General features: G+C 39.2%; 4 protein-coding genes across 4 annotated transcripts in view; 1 reads left to right on the top strand and 3 right to left on the bottom strand.

The window, feature by feature from the left end:
• The window catches only part of LOC144643998 (uncharacterized), a 43,057-nt gene that overhangs the window by 7,109 nt on the left and 18,131 nt on the right, over positions 1-17,817 (top strand). The gene's annotated exons all lie outside the window — the stretch shown is intronic.
• Positions 9,655-10,263, bottom strand: LOC144642278 (uncharacterized). Its single transcript, XM_078501255.1, has one exon. It carries the CDS (start codon positions 10,261-10,263, stop codon positions 9,655-9,657), a length of 609 nt encoding a protein of 202 aa, XP_078357381.1.
• On the bottom strand, positions 10,278-11,223 carry LOC144642277 (uncharacterized). The gene is made up of 2 exons (XM_078501254.1): positions 10,356-11,223; positions 10,278-10,297 (listed from the first exon to the last, which is right to left on the bottom strand). Exons 1-2 carry the CDS (start codon positions 11,221-11,223, stop codon positions 10,278-10,280), a joined length of 888 nt encoding a protein of 295 aa, XP_078357380.1.
• LOC144641952 (uncharacterized) lies at positions 13,506-14,306 on the bottom strand. The gene is made up of 2 exons (XM_078500967.1): positions 13,878-14,306; positions 13,506-13,533 (listed from the first exon to the last, which is right to left on the bottom strand). Exons 1-2 carry the CDS (start codon positions 14,204-14,206, stop codon positions 13,512-13,514), a joined length of 351 nt encoding a protein of 116 aa, XP_078357093.1. The 5' UTR covers positions 14,207-14,306; the 3' UTR covers positions 13,506-13,511.

The following is a 17,817-nucleotide window of genomic DNA, read 5'->3' as shown; positions in this document are numbered from 1 at the left end:
GCATACAAACAATAGACAATAAGAATAAAAGGCTAAAAATGGCTAAAAAACATTAATTTGTGCGAATGAAATACATGATTGTAAAAGATATAATTAAAAGCATATATAAGACGACAAGAATACAAATATTAAAATACCTTAAAATAATCTAAATAAATAATTTTGAGCTTAGCGAGTCGCTTTGTTTGTTAAGCTTCGGCTTAAAAAGTCATAAAAAGGCATCTCAAAAATCAAACAATCAAGCTTACTCTGGCTCTTCTTTAAAATCTTAAATTCTTATCAAATAAAAAGGAAAAATCCAAGTGCAAAAACAAATATCTATGTACTACATAGATGTACTCATTTTTTTTACTCCTGTCTAAAGTTTAGTGAAATAAAATTACAAACCTAACCTTACAACATATTCACGATGATTATCACAAGGATAAACACAATGAGTAGCAGTCAACACCCATTGTTCATCAATAAGAAATCCACCACAGGTCAGCCAGCCATTATGTCCAAGCGCGACCTGCCTTGGCCAGCTGTCTTCTTGGGCCCTGGTACCACTTACGATACGAGAACCGGTGAGTCTGGAGCCACAGTTGAAACCTTATAGGAGTAAAGAAAAAAATTCCTCAACAAAATTTTTTTGTAAAAGAATATTTACAAACCTAACCTTACAACATAATATTCACGATGATTATCACAAGGATAAACACAATGAGTAGCAGTCAACACCCATTGTTCATCAATAAGAAATCCACCACAGGTCAGCCAGCCATTATGTCCAAGCGCGACCTGCCTTGGCCAGCTGTCTTCTTGGGCCCTGGTACCACCCATGATACGAGAACCGGTGAGTCTGGAAGTTGAAAACCTTATAGGAGTTAAAAAAAAATTTCATCACAAAAATTTTTTTGAAAAGAATATTTTTCAAATCAACAAGTTTTTGGAAGTTGATATACCGGTAACTATAAAAGTAAACGCTAGTAAAGAACGATGTTTCGACCATTTAACATTCTCAAGTTTGGTGTTAGAATAAAATTATATGTGTAAATATAGTATAAACGCCAAAATAGGTGCATACAAACAATAGACAATAAGAATAGAAGGCTAAAAATGGCTAAATATAACATTAGTTTGTGCGAATGGCATACATGGTTGGCAAAGATATCTTTAAAAGCGTATAAAAGGACAAGAATAGGAATATTAAAATACCTTAAAATAATCTAAATAAAAAATGTTGCGCTGAGTGAGTCACAACACCCATTGTTCATCAATAAGAGATCCACCACAGGTCAGCGAGCCATTATGTCCAAGTGTGACCTGTCACGCCCAGTTGTCTTCTGGGGCCTTGGTACCACCCACGATACGAGAAGCGGTGAGCCTGGAACCACAGTTGAAACCTTATAGGAGTAAAGAAAAAAATTTCTCAATGAATTTTTTTTAAAAAAGAATATTTACAAACCTTACCTTACAACATAATATTCACGATGATTATCACAAGGATAAACACGATGAGTAGCAGTCAACACCCATTGTTCATCAATAAGAAATCCACCACAGGTCAGCCAGCCATTATGTCCAAGAGGGACCTGCCTTGGCCAGCTGTTTTCTTGGGCCCTGGTACCACCCACTATACGAGAACCGGTGAGTCTGGAGCCACAGTTGAAACCTTATTGGAGTAAAGAAAAAAATGTCATCACAAAATGTTTTTTTGAAAAGAATATTTTTTGAATCAACAAGTTTTTGGAAGTTGATATACCGGTAACTAGTAAATGCTAATAAAGAACGACATTTCAACCATTTAACAGTCATTCTCAAGTTTGGTGTTAGAATAAAATTACATGTGTAAATATAGTAAAAACGCTAAAAATATGTGCATACAAACAATAGACAATAAGAATAAAAGGCTAAAAATAACATTAATTTGTGCGAATGGCATACATGGTTGTTACAGATAAAATTAAAAGCCAAGTTTTGAAAATGAAAGCCAGTTGCAGACATAACCAGAACCAGTATAAAAATTACAAACTATGAAAAGAAATAGTAATATTGTACAAAATGTTTGAAAAGAATATTAAGTCTGTATAATTAATTAATTATTTTGTGCAGTGATTCTGTATTTTCTGTAACTTCCATTGGCCTTTCCTTTGGCTTCTTAATAAAATGTAGCAAAAGTGGCCAGAATAGTTGTATCCTTCCAAGAATTCTTTCAGCTACCTTTACTAAAAAAGGAGGAGTAAAACCAAAGGCTTTCAGAACAAGGCCTTTACATTGACTAAGCTAAAATTTTGGAAAGTTCACATGCTTATGTTTTATGAAATCAAAAGTGACGGGTATCTTTATTATTTTGTTTTGTGTTTTAAGAATTTTTGTATTTTTTTTTAGTTGACCATTTCAAACTTACATATATTTGTAAATTCAAGTAAAGTTCAAGCCAAAAGCAAGCAAAGCAACTAAATGGGCGAAAAGGGGAATTCAGGTATAAGAATCAACCTGACAAGTTATGAAATAAAAAGGAAAAATCTAAGTGCAAAAAAAATTATTTAGTTATGGCTAATGTTTCCTTATTTTGACTATGATTATGACTCCTTATTTTGGCTCTCTCCCTTTGAATTGAAATGTGAATTTCAAGGTGACTGGTTTGTTGCCATTCCTTTAATGAGCAGGAAATATTCCATATTTTTTCAACATTATACTTGTTAAAATTTTGCCCATTGTTTTGTTGTTTTCATTGTCATACTGCAGATTTCGTATTGTGGCATTGCTACTGTGCCAAACTCTGCCAGAAGTATATTCTCTGGCCTGATACGGCAATAATCCATTGACCTGTTTTTTAATGACCTGATGTCTGAATGGGCGAAATGTTGCGTGCAGCAGTTCTAAAGAAATTGCAGGAATGTTGGCAACAGAACTAACAGGAAACAATAGTAAAGTTGATAATTGACACATAAAAAAAAAGCCCCGTTTTGAAATGAAAGCCACTTGCAGGCATAACCAGAACCAGTATAAAAATTAATTACATACTCTGAATAGAAAATAGTAATATTGTACAAAATGTTTGAAAAAAATATAAAGTCTGTATAATTAATTAATTATTTTGTGCAGTGATTCTGCGTTTTCTTAAACTTTCCGCATTGGCCATTCCTTTAGCTTCTTAATAAAAATTGTTAAATGTAGCAAGAAGTGGCCAGAATAGTTGCATCCTTCCAAGAATTCAATCAAAAATTGAATCTGGTTCAGTTAACTTACATCATTGATGCAATGTTATTGGACACAGAAAAAAAAAGATAAATTGGTCCCTTTATCTTAAATGTGCAATAGACGTTCTCTGGTGTGTGACATTACAGCCTGGTATACCTTTTTTTGTTTTATCCTCGTCATCTTTTTCTACAAATGAAAAATGTTCTCTTTATCTAAAACTTGTTGTGTAGCTGAAGACAAAAATGCTGTGGAAACTTTTGCTGTTTTCAAGATAATATTCAGATCTATTTTTTTGCTCACTTCAACATGGTAGTGTAACCCGGCGTCCATCATCAGGCATGAATGTTCTCCTTAATTCGGGTGGTGAATAGTGCAGCCTTTGCAATGATCATACTTTCTCCTTGTGAATAAGCCTGGCCGACAAGTCTGGCTATCTTTTGGCGCTGAATTTTTTCTACTTCTTCTCCATCTCCGACTCTATATCGTCTTTTTCACCATTGGAATCCACAAGTCTTTGCCTCATCTTCGTTGTTCTCTCCCACATTTGTTTTTGACGATGTTCTGAAGCTTTCTTTTTCCTCCCCTGACTTGTTGTCAATAGCTTCTCAGATGCTATGAAACTCTTCTTTCATAAAACGATAACTTCCTTGCTGATTCGGATGAGGTAGTCCATCATATTATTGACCGACTGAGTGGAATTACCATTCGACACAAAGCACTTTGGTTTACTGATTCGGCCTAATACGGCAATAATCCATTGACCTTTTTTTGATGACTTGATGTCTGAATGGGCGAAATGTTGCGTGCAGACGTTCTAAAGAAATTGCAGGAATGTGTGCATGTGTGCTACAGAACTAACAGGAAACAATAGTAAAGTTGATAATTGACACTTAAAAAATATGCCCAGTTTTGAAATGGACAGTATCCAAGGAGATGGTTCCTCGCAACCCCTTTGTTTAGCTTTGTTGGTGAGCTTCTTAACCACCCACTTTGACAGATGCCAGACATCATACTGGTGATTGATATGTGGGTGATTCCTGGCCACACAACTGGTGATGGTCACATAGCGGTCTGTTGCAATCCTGCTGATGGTAACATCCTTGCTTTCAAGCAACTCTATGCACCTAGAAAAATCCTCTTTCTCCATAGCATTTGATGATGTTACATCTTTTGATGACCTGATGTCTGAATGGGCGAAATGTTGCGTGCAGCCGTTCTAAAGAAATTGCAGGAATGTTGGCAACAGAACTAACAGGAAACAATAGTAAAGTTGATAATTGTCACATAAAAAATATGCCCAGTTTTGAAATGAAAGCCACTTGCAGGCATAACCAGAACCAATATAAAAACTAATTACATACTCTGAATAGAAAATAGTAATATTGTACAAAATGTTTGAAAAAAATGTAAAGTCTGTATAATTAATTAATTATTTTGTGCAGTGATTCTGCATTTTCTTTAACTTTCATTGGCCTTTCCTTTGGCTTAATAAAAATGGTTAAATATAGCAAAAGGTGGCCAGAATAGTTGTTTCCTTCCAAGAGTTCTTTCAAATTGAATCTGGTTCAGTTAACTTACATCATTGATGCAATGTTATTGGACACAGAAAAAAAAGATAAATTGGTCCCCTTATCTTAAATGTGCAATAGATGTTCTCTGGTGTGCGACATTACAGCCTGGTATACCTTTTTTTATTTTCTCCTCATCATCTTTTTTTACAAATGAAAAATGTTCTGTTTATCTAAAACTTGTTGTGTAGCTGAAGACAAAAATGCTGTGGACACTTTTGCTGTTTTAAAGACAATATTCAGATCTATATTTTTGCTCACTTCAACATTGTAATGTAACCAGGCGTCCATCATCAGGCATGAATGTTCTCCTTAATTTGGGTGGTGAATAGTGCAGCCTTTGCAACGATCTACTTTCTCCTTATGAATAAGCCTGGCCGACAAGTCTGGCTATCTTTTGCCGCTGGATTTTTTTCTTTTTCACCATTGGTATCCGTCAAGTATTCGCCTTCATCTTCCTCGTTGTTCTCTCCCACATTTGTTGTTGTCTGTGTTCTGAAGCTTTCTTTTTTCCTCCCCTGACTTGTTCTTAATAGCTTCAATGATGCTATGAAACTCTTCTTTCATCAAACGATTTGGATAAAGTAGTCCATCACATCATTGACCAGCTGAGTGGAATTGCCATTTGATACAGAGTACTTTGGTTGACTACACTTTGTTTAGTTGGAGACGACTCTGACACTGAGAGATAAGTGCTTTGCCTTTCAGAGCCATTTTCAGTATCTTCAAGACCAGTCTTGGCGTTTAACACATACCATCAAAGTCAAATGTTGCTCTATAAGGGAAGTATTTTAATCTGTGGGAAATGGTAAAGCCTTCATCTTCTAGAAGATCGAAGATGTTTGGAGGAGTCCGGAAAGCACTTCCTGGAAACTTGTTATGGGCGTAGGCTTCACAAGTCTTCTCATAACTATTAAGCATGAATCCATCTCTCCAGTATTTCTCACATCGAGAGCAGCAAAAGGACTTCGAGTGTTTTCTAAGTCTTTGATATAGCAGACGTAATTTTGAAAGTGATTATGGTAGAAGGTGCTCCAGAGCATTTGAAAAGAGAACGGTAAACCAAGTAAGTGGCAAACTCTGGTTGAAACCTTTGTTTGTATCACTCTCATCGTCTCCATTTGGTTTTGTTGATTTTAACGACTAGGCAATGATGTTAACTTCAAACAGTCGTTCCAGATCTGGAAGGTCTAACTTGGCACTATGGAATCTTTTTTTTTTCTTTTGGTACAGTTTGACAGTATCTTTTGTAATGGTAGTTAGAATCACATGGCAGGCATTGTGAAGTGCTAAAGCTCTAAAGTAACAGAGGTTGTTGTCATAAAGTTTATTGCCATTCTAATCACGATCCAGTAGTAAAATGGAAGTTAAGCATCCATTCTCGTGCTGAATTCCCTGGGAAAGAACTAAAAAAAAAAAAAAAAAAAAAAAAAAAAAAAAAAACAAGAAAAACCAAACCCAAGCTTGAAAATGGTAACGTGGTAACTTGAATGTTGCAGTGAATCTAATCAGCAATTCACTGATTTTTTGTTGTTGTTATGATTGGGTTGATTGAGATTTCGGGTAACACGGTGGCCTGATTTGTTATCAAGTTGAACTCCCATGGAGTTGTCCCAGAAGCGAGGCTGAACTGGATTTTATGACGATAGGTTTTTTGCTTGAAACTGAATTTTTCAGACTAAACGGGCAACTTCTAGACTTTGGCAGGAAATGCATTAAAACTCACTGAAATACGGGGGGAAATAAGCTTGGTAGAACACCACTTGGTTTGCGAGAACAGAATCTTGTCACAAATTCCTGGTACACATGTACAAGAACTACTTCAGTGATCTTATGGACATCAAGGATGAAATAGAACTTGGATCCAACAGCAGTTTATTCGAATTCCCAGGGAGGGAGGGAGGTGTAGAAAAAAACTGTGCCCAAGGTTTGAGTATAATTATGATACATACAACAAAAAGTCATAACTGTTACTTACAAGCACTTTGTAACCAGAAACGTATCAAGGATTGTTGTAAGGGATGTTACTACAGTTGATATGATTGGTCAGATTTTTTTTTGTCGATCTTCAAATATTTCTTTCTTTCGCCTTCACCTGGATTAGGTTGAAACGTTCCTTGAGATGATAAAAATCATTATCATAAACTGTTTATTATCTTCCTTGCAGTAAAAAAAAAATGAATTATAGGAGTAATGGAAATTTTAATCTGAAGTTTTTTTTGTTTGTTTTCGATGATTTTTTCATTTTTATATTTATAATGACACTCTATTCTACCAATACTAGTTACAAATACACTACAAAAGTATACGTACTAACAATAAACTATTTACGTTTTACTTATTTATCTTTTTTCATGCCGGTAGTGCTCTTAAACTCTTGTTATCAGACCTGCCCACTTTCTGTCATAACAGCAATATAAATTTATAAATGAAGGAGTAAAATCAGCCTGGGTTGTTTTTAAAGGCCACCATAAAATGAACGAATTGTCCAACAGTAACTGATATAGAGATGTTTTCATCTAGTGCTAACAGGGCACTAAAAATGAGTGACATTATGAGGATAACTCTGACTGTCACTAACCAACTCCTGTCGCTGGGTTGCTGTGAAACCCATGCTGTTTAGCATAACACCCCCAAAGTAGAGCGAGCAGAGGCTGAAACATGGGGAGCAAGTGGCTCTGGGGACACATGAATTGCATGCCTACATCTTCAATAAAGGAAATTTAACAAATCAACTCAACCGGTTAAAAGTCTCTTTGTGTAAGGGATTTTACTACAGTTGATTTGATTGGCGAGATTTTTTCGTCAATGTTCAAATCTTTGTTTCTTTCGCCTTCTCCTGAATTAGGTTGAGATGGTGCCTTGAGATGATAATAATCATAATCATAAACTGCTTATTATCTTAGTGTGCTGTTTCTGTAAGTGGTGCTTGCTCTTAGGTGTTGGTTGTTTGCTGGTGCTGCAATCTTAACTGGCGTTGTAGAGTAGCTACCTGATCCTATAATTCTCTAAGTGCTGCTGCTTCCATGGTGGCTGATTCAGTAATTTGGTCCTTTTTTTGTTGTTTGTTTTCCTTTTTGTTTTCTATGCATATTTTTTATTGTTTGAGTTATCTTCCTCGTTTTTGCAACTTTTTCTGCTTTCTGAATCTTCTCGCTCACTGTTTCGGTGTGTACTAATTCGTCTCTGGAGACAGAGTCACTGTGAGTTCTTCTGTTTTGTTTTGATCTTTTGTCATTTATGCTTTTTGTCACTTGGTTGTGAGTGTTCCCTTGTGAATTAATTATCGGTTTTGTTTGGCCAGCGAAGCTTGTTTCTTGGCGTTGATTCAGTCTGTTGGCTTCTTTTTCACTGGGTTCGCTGATCTCTTGGACCTCTAAAGTGATGCGTGGACCACTCTGTAACTGCCTGGACTCGATCGGCGTGACATCTTCTTATGAACTTCTCTCGCCTGCTTCACGTGGGCTACGGAAAATTTGCTGAATTTGATTGAACGATGAATGGTCCTTCGTTCTGGTCAATACTGATATCAATTGCTTCTCGGTTGGTACTGTTGACTTGTTCTGGACTGGAAAATGCTGTGGAAATTCTTCTCAGCTCTTCGGTACACACAATTTACTGTAACACCGACAGTCTGCATGCTGCGGCAGGACTTGATCAATATAAGAACAAAAAGTTAATTGTAACTTATGAAGCGATTCTCTTCTTCTGATAAATCCACTTCAACGGATGTATCAACTTTAGCCGTACTGGTTTTGTCCCTCGGATTGGCTTGCTTTCTACTTCCTAAATCTTATCGGTTGAAAACTTTTCTTTAAAACTCTCTTCACAGACTTCATTAATTTCTGCACTTCCTGGTTTACTCATGTTACTTGAGTGATCCTTTTTTTCTTCTCCAAGCTCAAGGGATTACATCGGTTAGCGTCAACTACATTCTTCTCTTGCTTGCCTTAATAACGTCCTTTGAAGATCCAAGAAGCACCACTATGCTCCAATCACTGTGATGATAAGTTTTGCGCTGTATTGCATGTTAGTAGTATGGGGCGCTTAGATAAAGCACGACCAATCAGAGAGCAGTATTTAAGCGCCCAAGAGTCTATGGCAAATCAATAGGAGGGATATAGGACACGTGACAAGGGTCACACCACGTGACCGGTCACATGACTTTGGCAAATTCACGTCACCTCCGAAAAGATGACGTCATCATTAGGTTAGGGTGGGGCTAAGTCGCAAGAAGCCCAAATGAGACGGAGTCCCCTATAGCCACAGGACACGGCGCCCCTTGTGGTATACAGGCAACAAACACGCATGCGCAGTTCTAAAATCACTTATTTATTGACAAATACCGATCTACAACTGGGACCCATGCGCCGACCCTACTGGCCGCGCGTCCCTGGGAACGATCGATATTCGATACTCGATATTCGCGATACACTCGCACTTCATAGTGAGATAGCAAGACGACCATCCTTTATATATTGTTCACAAACTGCCATGCTGTCCTTGTGGTATCTGAAACTAATTACTTTGTATAAACGCATGCACAGATTAGTCTACGCGATTCACTCACAGAGTTAGCAAGACGACCATCCTTTATATATTGTTCACAAACTGCCATGCTGTCCTTGTGGTATCTGAAACTAATTACTTTGCACTAAACGCATGCGCAGATTAGTCTACGCGATTCTTTCACAGAGTTAGCAAGACGACCATCCTTTATATATTGTTCACAAACTGCCATGCTGTCCTTGTGGTATCTGAAACTAATTACTTTGCACTAAACGCATGCGCAGATTAGTCTACGCGATTCACTCACAGAGTTGGCAAGACGACCATCCTTTATATATTGTTCACAAACTGCCAGGCTATCCTTGTGGTATCTGAAACTAAATACTTTGCACTAAACGCATGTGCAGATAAGTCTACGCGTTACACTCGCACTGAATAACGAGTTTCCTCTCTTAGCAAGACCACAAAGGTATATAGTTGTTTCAGAAAACACTATACTTTCCTTGTTGAGGGTCTTGTTCTTATTGTCTCTGGTGATCTTGTGAGGATTAAAGACTGCTATGTCCCTGGGTTTGTCTAATGGAGATGTGACCTCCGCAATTACGTTTTCCCTCAATGTATCAAAGTTCAGTTGATGGGCTCCGTGCACGTTAAGTGAAAACCCACGTACTTTACATACCACTTTTCCCTGTTTCGTCTTATAGGCATAGTTCTTGGGTCCCGCAGCTGCGAACTCAACAATGTGGTCTCCATCATCCAATTCGTTCGTAAAATCACCCAAATAATCACCCAAGGGTAATGAGGGATCTGTTCCTAATATCAGACTGTCAGTATCAAAGTATAATATTTGTTCTGGCTTCAGTACTGCCAAACCTTCCTGGTACGGCTTCAATCTGGCCCAGCAGGTAGTGAAACAGGTGACGAATATGTTGATATCGGGTTGCACCTCTTCGGAGGCCTCTTTACTTTTGTGCACGACCTCTATCATTTCGGGACTCATCACTCGCACGTCATCTATCTGTCTTGTGTCATCTCTCAACAGGTCGTAGAATTCGGCCGGGGAAGTGAATGCTTCCACTTGACTTTTGTTACCTCTTTGACCGTACTTTCCCCAGAACGAGTTGAGCATCATTTTTGCCAATGAGCGACGACCCGGATTCTTTTCAATTTTGTCTGCCTCCAGTCTTATCCCCTCTCGCTGATAGAATTCCTCCACGTACTGGGCTCTTTTCAGCGGATCGTCTCCAACCCACGACGGCCATCCACTGGCTTCTTGCTTCATTTTTAGAAACGTGTTGACGTACTCTTTGAACATGGTATTTGATTTCTTTTCAAAGTTCCATATCTCATGAACATGTTCCACCACGTACCCTTGTTTCACCGCCTCTTCTATTTCCGGCGAACACCATGTACCGGTCAATTGACGCTGTTCAGGAGTGTGATGGCAAATGGCGGACCGCTCCGTCAATGGCTTGCTTTGTTCCGTTTCCACGCAGGTTCGGCAGAGTGGGAAGGTTACCTTTTCTCCCTGACGGTATGGCAAGACAGGACTGTACAGACCATGGGGTGGCGTCACGGTGCACTTGACCAGTCCAAAGTAACCAGTTAGGTCAGTGTGTCCGGGCTCCACAATGACTTGTGGATGGCCTTGCGAGTAGTCACAGTTTTTGTTGACGTAGGGGTACAAGGAGGTAAAGTCCACATAGCGTATCTCTTCCCCCTCTCGGCTTTGGGCGTATAATCGTACTGAATTGGTTCTTCCTCCGAAGAAAGCGTCTCTAGGTTCCAAGGGGGAGTTGAACGACAACGATTCGACAAATGCTTTCACCTCCGGATCCTCCTTTTTGAGACGGTTCCACTCGCATTCCCACATCTCTTCTACCACGTAACCAGCCTGTCTCATTCTCTGGTTTCTCTCTTGTGTCTGTTCGTACACGTCACGCATGCTTCGGTCACCCATCTTACGATGCTTCGTTTCCCGGTGTGGGAAACAAGTTGGGCATCCATGGAAAAAGCACCCATGGAACTCGTAGACCGTCTTGTGCTCATGGTTTTAACCGTCCACGTTGATGGCTCGCCCCGCTATACGTATGGCGTGTTATCCACCGTTTCTGGCATGTTGGATCGCATGGGTGGAATTCATGTCTCGGAAATGCAGCCACTCTAGCGAGACCCGCGAGTGGGGCTTGCCCTTTTCCTTGCCATCCTTGGATGGGCTCTGAAGCCAAGTTACCCTCAGGCATACATTTGATACGGTAAAACCGGTTACATGCCAATGCTATCGTGATGCACTTCTCCATTGGATCAAAGCCAGCGATGGTCTTGAATTCGTGTCTAAAGACTTAACAGCCTTCGTGAAGCAAGTTAACATCGGAGCGGCAATAAGACACGAGTTCCTTTTGGAAGTCAAATTCGTAGTCTTCCGCCAATCGTTCGGCATACCACCGATCAAACTCCTCCTTCCTCTCTTTCGACATCCCCTGGGGGTCATAATAGTCACGGGCGGGGATCCGTCCCACATAGTTCTGATTGTTCACAGTGTTGAAGAAATGAGGGAAAAATCCCTTTTTCTGTTCCGTTAGTCTGAAGGATTTTGGAAACGAAGAGAGTGGCATCTGCAAGAAGCACATGCTGTCTTTAAACGTGATGTTAGGTATGCTCATGCTCAGGATCTTGGCACCATTGACAATCTGGTCGGGCTTGACACCTTCACGATACAGTTCTTCCAATATGAAGTATGCATCGTAGCCCTGAAAATTATGAGCCACGGCTATCACATGGTTTCTCTCTGACAAAGTTCTCAACCAACGTAAAAAGTTTGTCACACAGTTCTCCTCCTCGAACGTTCTCTCTTGTTCTGTGTCTGATCTCATGGCACAAATCAGGTTGGCTATGTGTTGGCCTTCATCTTGTCTGGCCTCTGCGTCCCAGCTCACAAAGATGGGTGGCTCGGGTTCTTTGGGTCGACCATCATTGGTCCTCTTCCTATTTCTCCTTTCTTCCTCCAACTTTAAGGGATTCTGAATGTAACATTGATGCTTCCTCAGGTCATGGTACTTTTTGCACGATGGACATTCGGCTTGTCCACAGCGATGCTTGTTTTTCAGTTCGTAAAGGTCATAGGTCTTGTGACAGCCTGCACACTTTTTGTGCGTGTCACAGACAGTGTTCTTTTTGCTCGGGTCTGTCTCCTTTCCGGTGTCAGTACGCTGCTTGTGCAATTGTAAACACCCGCTCCCGAAGAAATGGCGATGACAGTCGGTACAGTTCACTCGGGCCAGGGCTCCGTCTCTCTTCCATTCCACACATTATTTTTGATGACAGGCGTAACACTTGGTACCTGGGCATTTGTGCTGTTTCACATCGTTGTGCGAGAACCCCTTTTCGCATTTGGTACAGTAATAGCTCTTGCCAAAGAAGCCCCCCAAGGAGGTGCAGCCGTGATAGTGTTCGTGATGCTTGATGAGTATCAACCGCTTGTCATCTGTCTGCTCCTTGCCTTTGAAAATTATTTGGTAGCCGTGTTGTACGGACACCACAACGATTTGATACTGGTTTAAATGTCTTTGAAAAGACTCTATTTCTTTCAAACCACAAGGACCTTCCTCTACGCCTGCTTGTTGATGTAGTTCTTTGGCGGCCTTTTCTTGTATTGGAAATCCTTTCAGTAAGTTCTTGTAATACCAATGATCCATGCCATAGTCCAGCCTGGCTTTTAGAGTTACCAGTGCGCGGGCACAACACAGTTCATCCGTGTTTCTAATCTTTAAAACACATTTCTTTTTCTCCAAGATTTCTTCAATCGGGGCTAAACCCGGTTTGAGCCTTCTATTGTCACCTCCCCTTCCAGGGTCTTGAATGTGTGATATGTTCAAAGTGAAGGAGTCGTCCATTTTAAAGTTTTCATTGCTGTTCAACATGTTACTGACTTGTTCCAACAGTTCCTGGGCTTGTGTCGTGTTTTGTCTCCAGTCGCGGACAAGTAATCTTCTAGAATGGTAGGCATGTCTGATTCTGTTAGAATTTATATTGATCAATAAGTGATCAGTGTCTCTTACGGCACCATCTTGTAATACATGTCTTTCAATGGCTCTCTGCAAGGCTTTGGCAATCTCCTCAGCTAAGACGGGTCTCGTCCCCAACGACTCAGAGACCACAGCACTGCTTCCTCCACCTCGTTGTACTAGTCTTGCCGTATAGTTTCTCAAATGCAGCCGAAGCGGCGTACTCTCCGGTCAGCATGGGGTGTCATCTCAAAGTCAAATGGATGCTGCACGGTCAGAAAGAAAGCAGAACAAACAATGAATATTGTTAACGACTTTTGCAGTTTCAAACATTGTTGATGATAACAATTGCCATGATGTTGATATAGCATCTTACATCGTTCATTCTAGTTAGGTATAAATTGTACTTTAACGCTTGTAATTTTCAACCTATAACTTAGTTTTTAAGAATTTTAATTTTTAATTTTAATTTTTTGTTGTTTTTTTTTGTAATGCGCATTTGAACATTTACGTATGGAATTTGCGCACAACAAATTCGTAATTATTATTATTATTCTCTTATTTTACCATTGCATTTTACTCGAAAAACATAGCCTTTTAAACCACCCACTTTGACAGATGCCAGACATCATACTGGTGATTGATATGTGGGTGATTCCTGGCCATACAACTGGTGATGGTCACATGGCGGTCTGTTGCAATCTTGCTGATGGTAACATCCTTACTTTCAAGCAACTCTATGCACCTAGAAAAACCCTCTTTCTCCATAGCATTTGATGATGTTACCTCCGAAACTTGAACCACATTAAACGCCACCACATCACCAGTGTGAGCAGGGAAAATATTCCATATTTGTTCAGCAATTATACTTTCCATGTCAGTATTTTGCCCATTGTCATTTTCATTGTCATTCTGCAGATTTCGTATTGTCAGTGGCATTGCTACTGTGCCGAACTCTGCCAGAAGTATATTCTCTGGCCTGATACGGCAATTATCTATTGATCCGTTTTTGGATGACCTGATGTCTGAATGGGCGAAATGTTGCGTGCAGCAGTTCTAAAGAAATTGCAGGAATGTTGGCAACAGAACTAACAGGAAACAATAGTAAAGTTGATAATTGACACATAAAAAATATGCCCAGTTTTGAAATGAAAGCCACTTGCAGGCATAACCAGAACCAGTATAAAAATTAATTACATACTCTGAATAGAAAATAGTAATATTGTACAAAATGTTCGAAAAAATACTAAGTCTGTATAATTAATTAATTATTTTGTGCAGTGATTCTGCATTTTCTTTAACTTTCATTGGCCTTTCCTTGGGCTTCTTAATAAAAATTGTTAAATGTAGCAAAAAGCGGCCAGAATAGTTGCATCCTTCCAAGCGTTCTTTCAAATTGAATCTGGTTCATTTAAATTACATCATTGATGCAATATTATTCGACACAGAGAAAAAAAGATGAATTGGTCCCCGTATCTTAAATGTGCAATAGATGTTCTCTGGTGTGCGACATTACAGCCTGGTATACCTTTTTTTTGTTTTCTCCTCGTCATCTTTTTCTACAAATGAAAAATGTTCTCTTTATCTAAAACTTGTTGTGTAGCTGAAGACAAAAATGCTGTGGACACTTTTGCTGTTTTCAAGACAATATTCAGATCTATTTTTTGCTCACTTCAACATGGTAGTGTAACCAGGCGTCCATCATCAGGCATGAATGTTCTCCTTAATTTGGGTGGTGAATAGTGCATCGTTTGCAACGATCTACTTTCTCCTTGTGAATAAGCCTGGTCGACAAGTCTGGCTATCTTTTGCCGCTGGATTTTTTCTACTTCCTTCTCCATCTCCGACTCTATATCGTCTTTTTCACTATTGGTATCCGTCAGGTCTTCGCCTTCATCTTCCTCGTTGTTCTCTCCCACATTTGTTGTTGTCTGTGTTGTGAAGCTTTCTTTTTCCTCCCTGACTTGTTCTCAATAGCTTCAAAGATGCTATGAAACTCTTCTTTCATCAAACCATTTGGATAAGGTAGTCCATCATATTATTGACCAGCTGAGTGGAATTGCCATTTGACACCGAGCACTTTGGTTGACTACACTTTGTTTAGTTAGAGAAGACACTGAGAGATACGTGCTTCGCTTTCCAGAGGCATTTTTCAGTATCTTCAAGACCAGTCTTGGCGTTTAACATACCATTAAAGTCAAATGTTGCTCTATAAGAGAAGTATTTTAATCTGTGGGAAATGGTGAAGCCTTCATCTTCTAGAAGATCGAAGATGTTTATAGGAGTCCTGTAAGCACCTCCTGAAAACTTGTTATGGGCGTAGGCTTCACAAGTCTTCTCATTACTATTAAGGATGAATCCATCTTTCCAGTATTTCTCACATGGAGAACAGCAAAAGGACTTCGAGTATTTTCTAGGTCTTTGATATAGCAGACGTAATTTTGAAAGTGGTTATGGTAGAAGGTGCTCCAGAGCGTTTGAAAAGAGAACGGTAAACCAAGTGAGTGGCAAACTCTGGTTGAAACCTTTGTTTGTATCACTCTCATCGTCTCCATTTGGTTTTGTTGATTTTAACGAGTAGGCAATAATGTTAACTTCAAAAAGTCGTTCCAGATCTGGAAGGTCTAACTTGACACCATGGAATAATTTTTTTCTTTAGGTACAGTTTGACGGTATCTTTTGTAATGGTAGTTGGAATCCCATGGCAGGCATTGCGAAGTGCTAAAGCTCTCACTGTTGTCTTCTCTCTTGTCTCCTTTCTCTGTCCACGTCAATGTTAAACTTTCTATAAAACAGTGGTTCGTTTCCTGTTGTTCATTTATGAATGCCTGATCTTCATTCTTGAATTCAATGTACCAGTAACCAGGCAAATGGCTTCCTTGACCGATGGGGTGATCGTGGATTTTCCACACAAACCACGTGACATTGCTTAATAGATCAACCACCCATTTATTGTTTGGCCCTTGTTGCCGTATCCAATCGGAAATCGATCACCACCATCTGCCTGTAAAGGTTCTCTTAATTGTCGCAGGTAAAAATGAGAAAAGATTCTAGAACAAAGTTGTTATCAGACAGGCGGTGATATTGAATGTTGCCACTTGAAAGCAAGACTTAGAATATGCATTTCTTGATATATTAGACCTGCTGCAGGATCATATTTCCTTGTTCTGATGCCACCCCCTTTTTTGGTTCAGGAACTACTCTTTGTCTTTTGCTACTGGAAATGGTTGTTTTCAGTTTATGCCAACCATTCTCGACTTTCTTGGCTTTGCCTCTCACCCTTATTTATCTTACTGCTTAATTTTTCTTTTCTTGGGAGAACAACTTTAGCCATTTTAAATCACAGGTCTCAGCCTGAGCTTGGGAATTTTGATCTATTATGGTTATTAATCCCAAACCCATCTCTGATTACCCTTTGTCTGAATGGGCAAAATGTTGTGTGCAGTCGTTCTAGAGAAATTACAGTGGTGCATGTAGTCAGTCACTGAAGATTGCAGTACCACGTCCAGTGATTACAGAACCGGCCAAAAGTAGAATACGTATAGATTTATGAAACAAACAAATATTCAAGTTAAATGCAATACATGATTGAAACCTAATTGCAAAATGTACTCCAATATGTCATCGTAATTGAACAAGTTTTAGACAAATTAACTTCAGTTGTTATCTTTTAGTGATAAATATAATCAAGAAATATTTAAAAGTTTTATAAATGTTTTTTTTTTTTAATTATTGTGCAACAAAAGGTTTTTTGGCGATACTCCGTGTTTAAAGGAAGAATAAAGACTTTCAGCTGGGGTGCTGCTTAATGGATGATAGATAAGCGGCAGTATTGATCTGGGGAAAAGTTTGGTAGAGCACAGTCTTGCTGCACGGCACTCGTTTCTTTATGACAGAAGTACAGGGTCGTTTTCTCTTGTTTGTCAGACTGCATAACAGCAGGGACTCTCACAGATTTGGAACTCTCTTGTCTTCTTTATTCTCGTCGATTTAATTGAGTTTTACTAAATGGGCTAAAATCTTTAAAAGGACAGGTTTTAACAAAAAATAAAATAAAATTAATGCAAAGAGCAAAGCAGTGTCCCATAACTTGTATACTTCGGTGCATAAGTAAAACATCAGCCAAAAGGTAACATTTCCCCCGTTGCACCACACTCTTCGATTGTTAACCTAGAATTTATCTGCTAAAATATCTTCAGGCTTATGGAAAGACAGTTGGATGGTTTTCTTGTGCTTTGCTGGCAGGTGTTCACATAGATTGAGCTACATCTCTGTTTATTCACAAGGCTGTGCAGATGAAGATGGTGGCTTCTCAATTGCTGGTCCTTGTCATCTAGAGGACAGACATCAAATTAGGGCAATTCTTCTGAATACCTTTCATTCAGTGTCCAGTAGTATAATGGAAGTTAAGCATCCATTCTCGTGCTGAATTCCCTGGGAAAGAACTAAAACAAAAAAACAAGAAAACAAAAAACAAGAAAAACCAAACCCAAGCTTGAAAATGGTAACGTGGTAACTTGAATGTTGCAGTGAATCTAATCAGCAATTCA

This window comes from Oculina patagonica, chromosome 2, assembly GCF_052425735.1.
Source record: "Oculina patagonica isolate OP01 chromosome 2, crgOcupat, whole genome shotgun sequence".
NCBI classification, from domain to species: domain Eukaryota; kingdom Metazoa; phylum Cnidaria; class Anthozoa; order Scleractinia; family Oculinidae; genus Oculina; species Oculina patagonica.
This window is presented reverse-complemented; position numbering and strand designations above follow the sequence as displayed.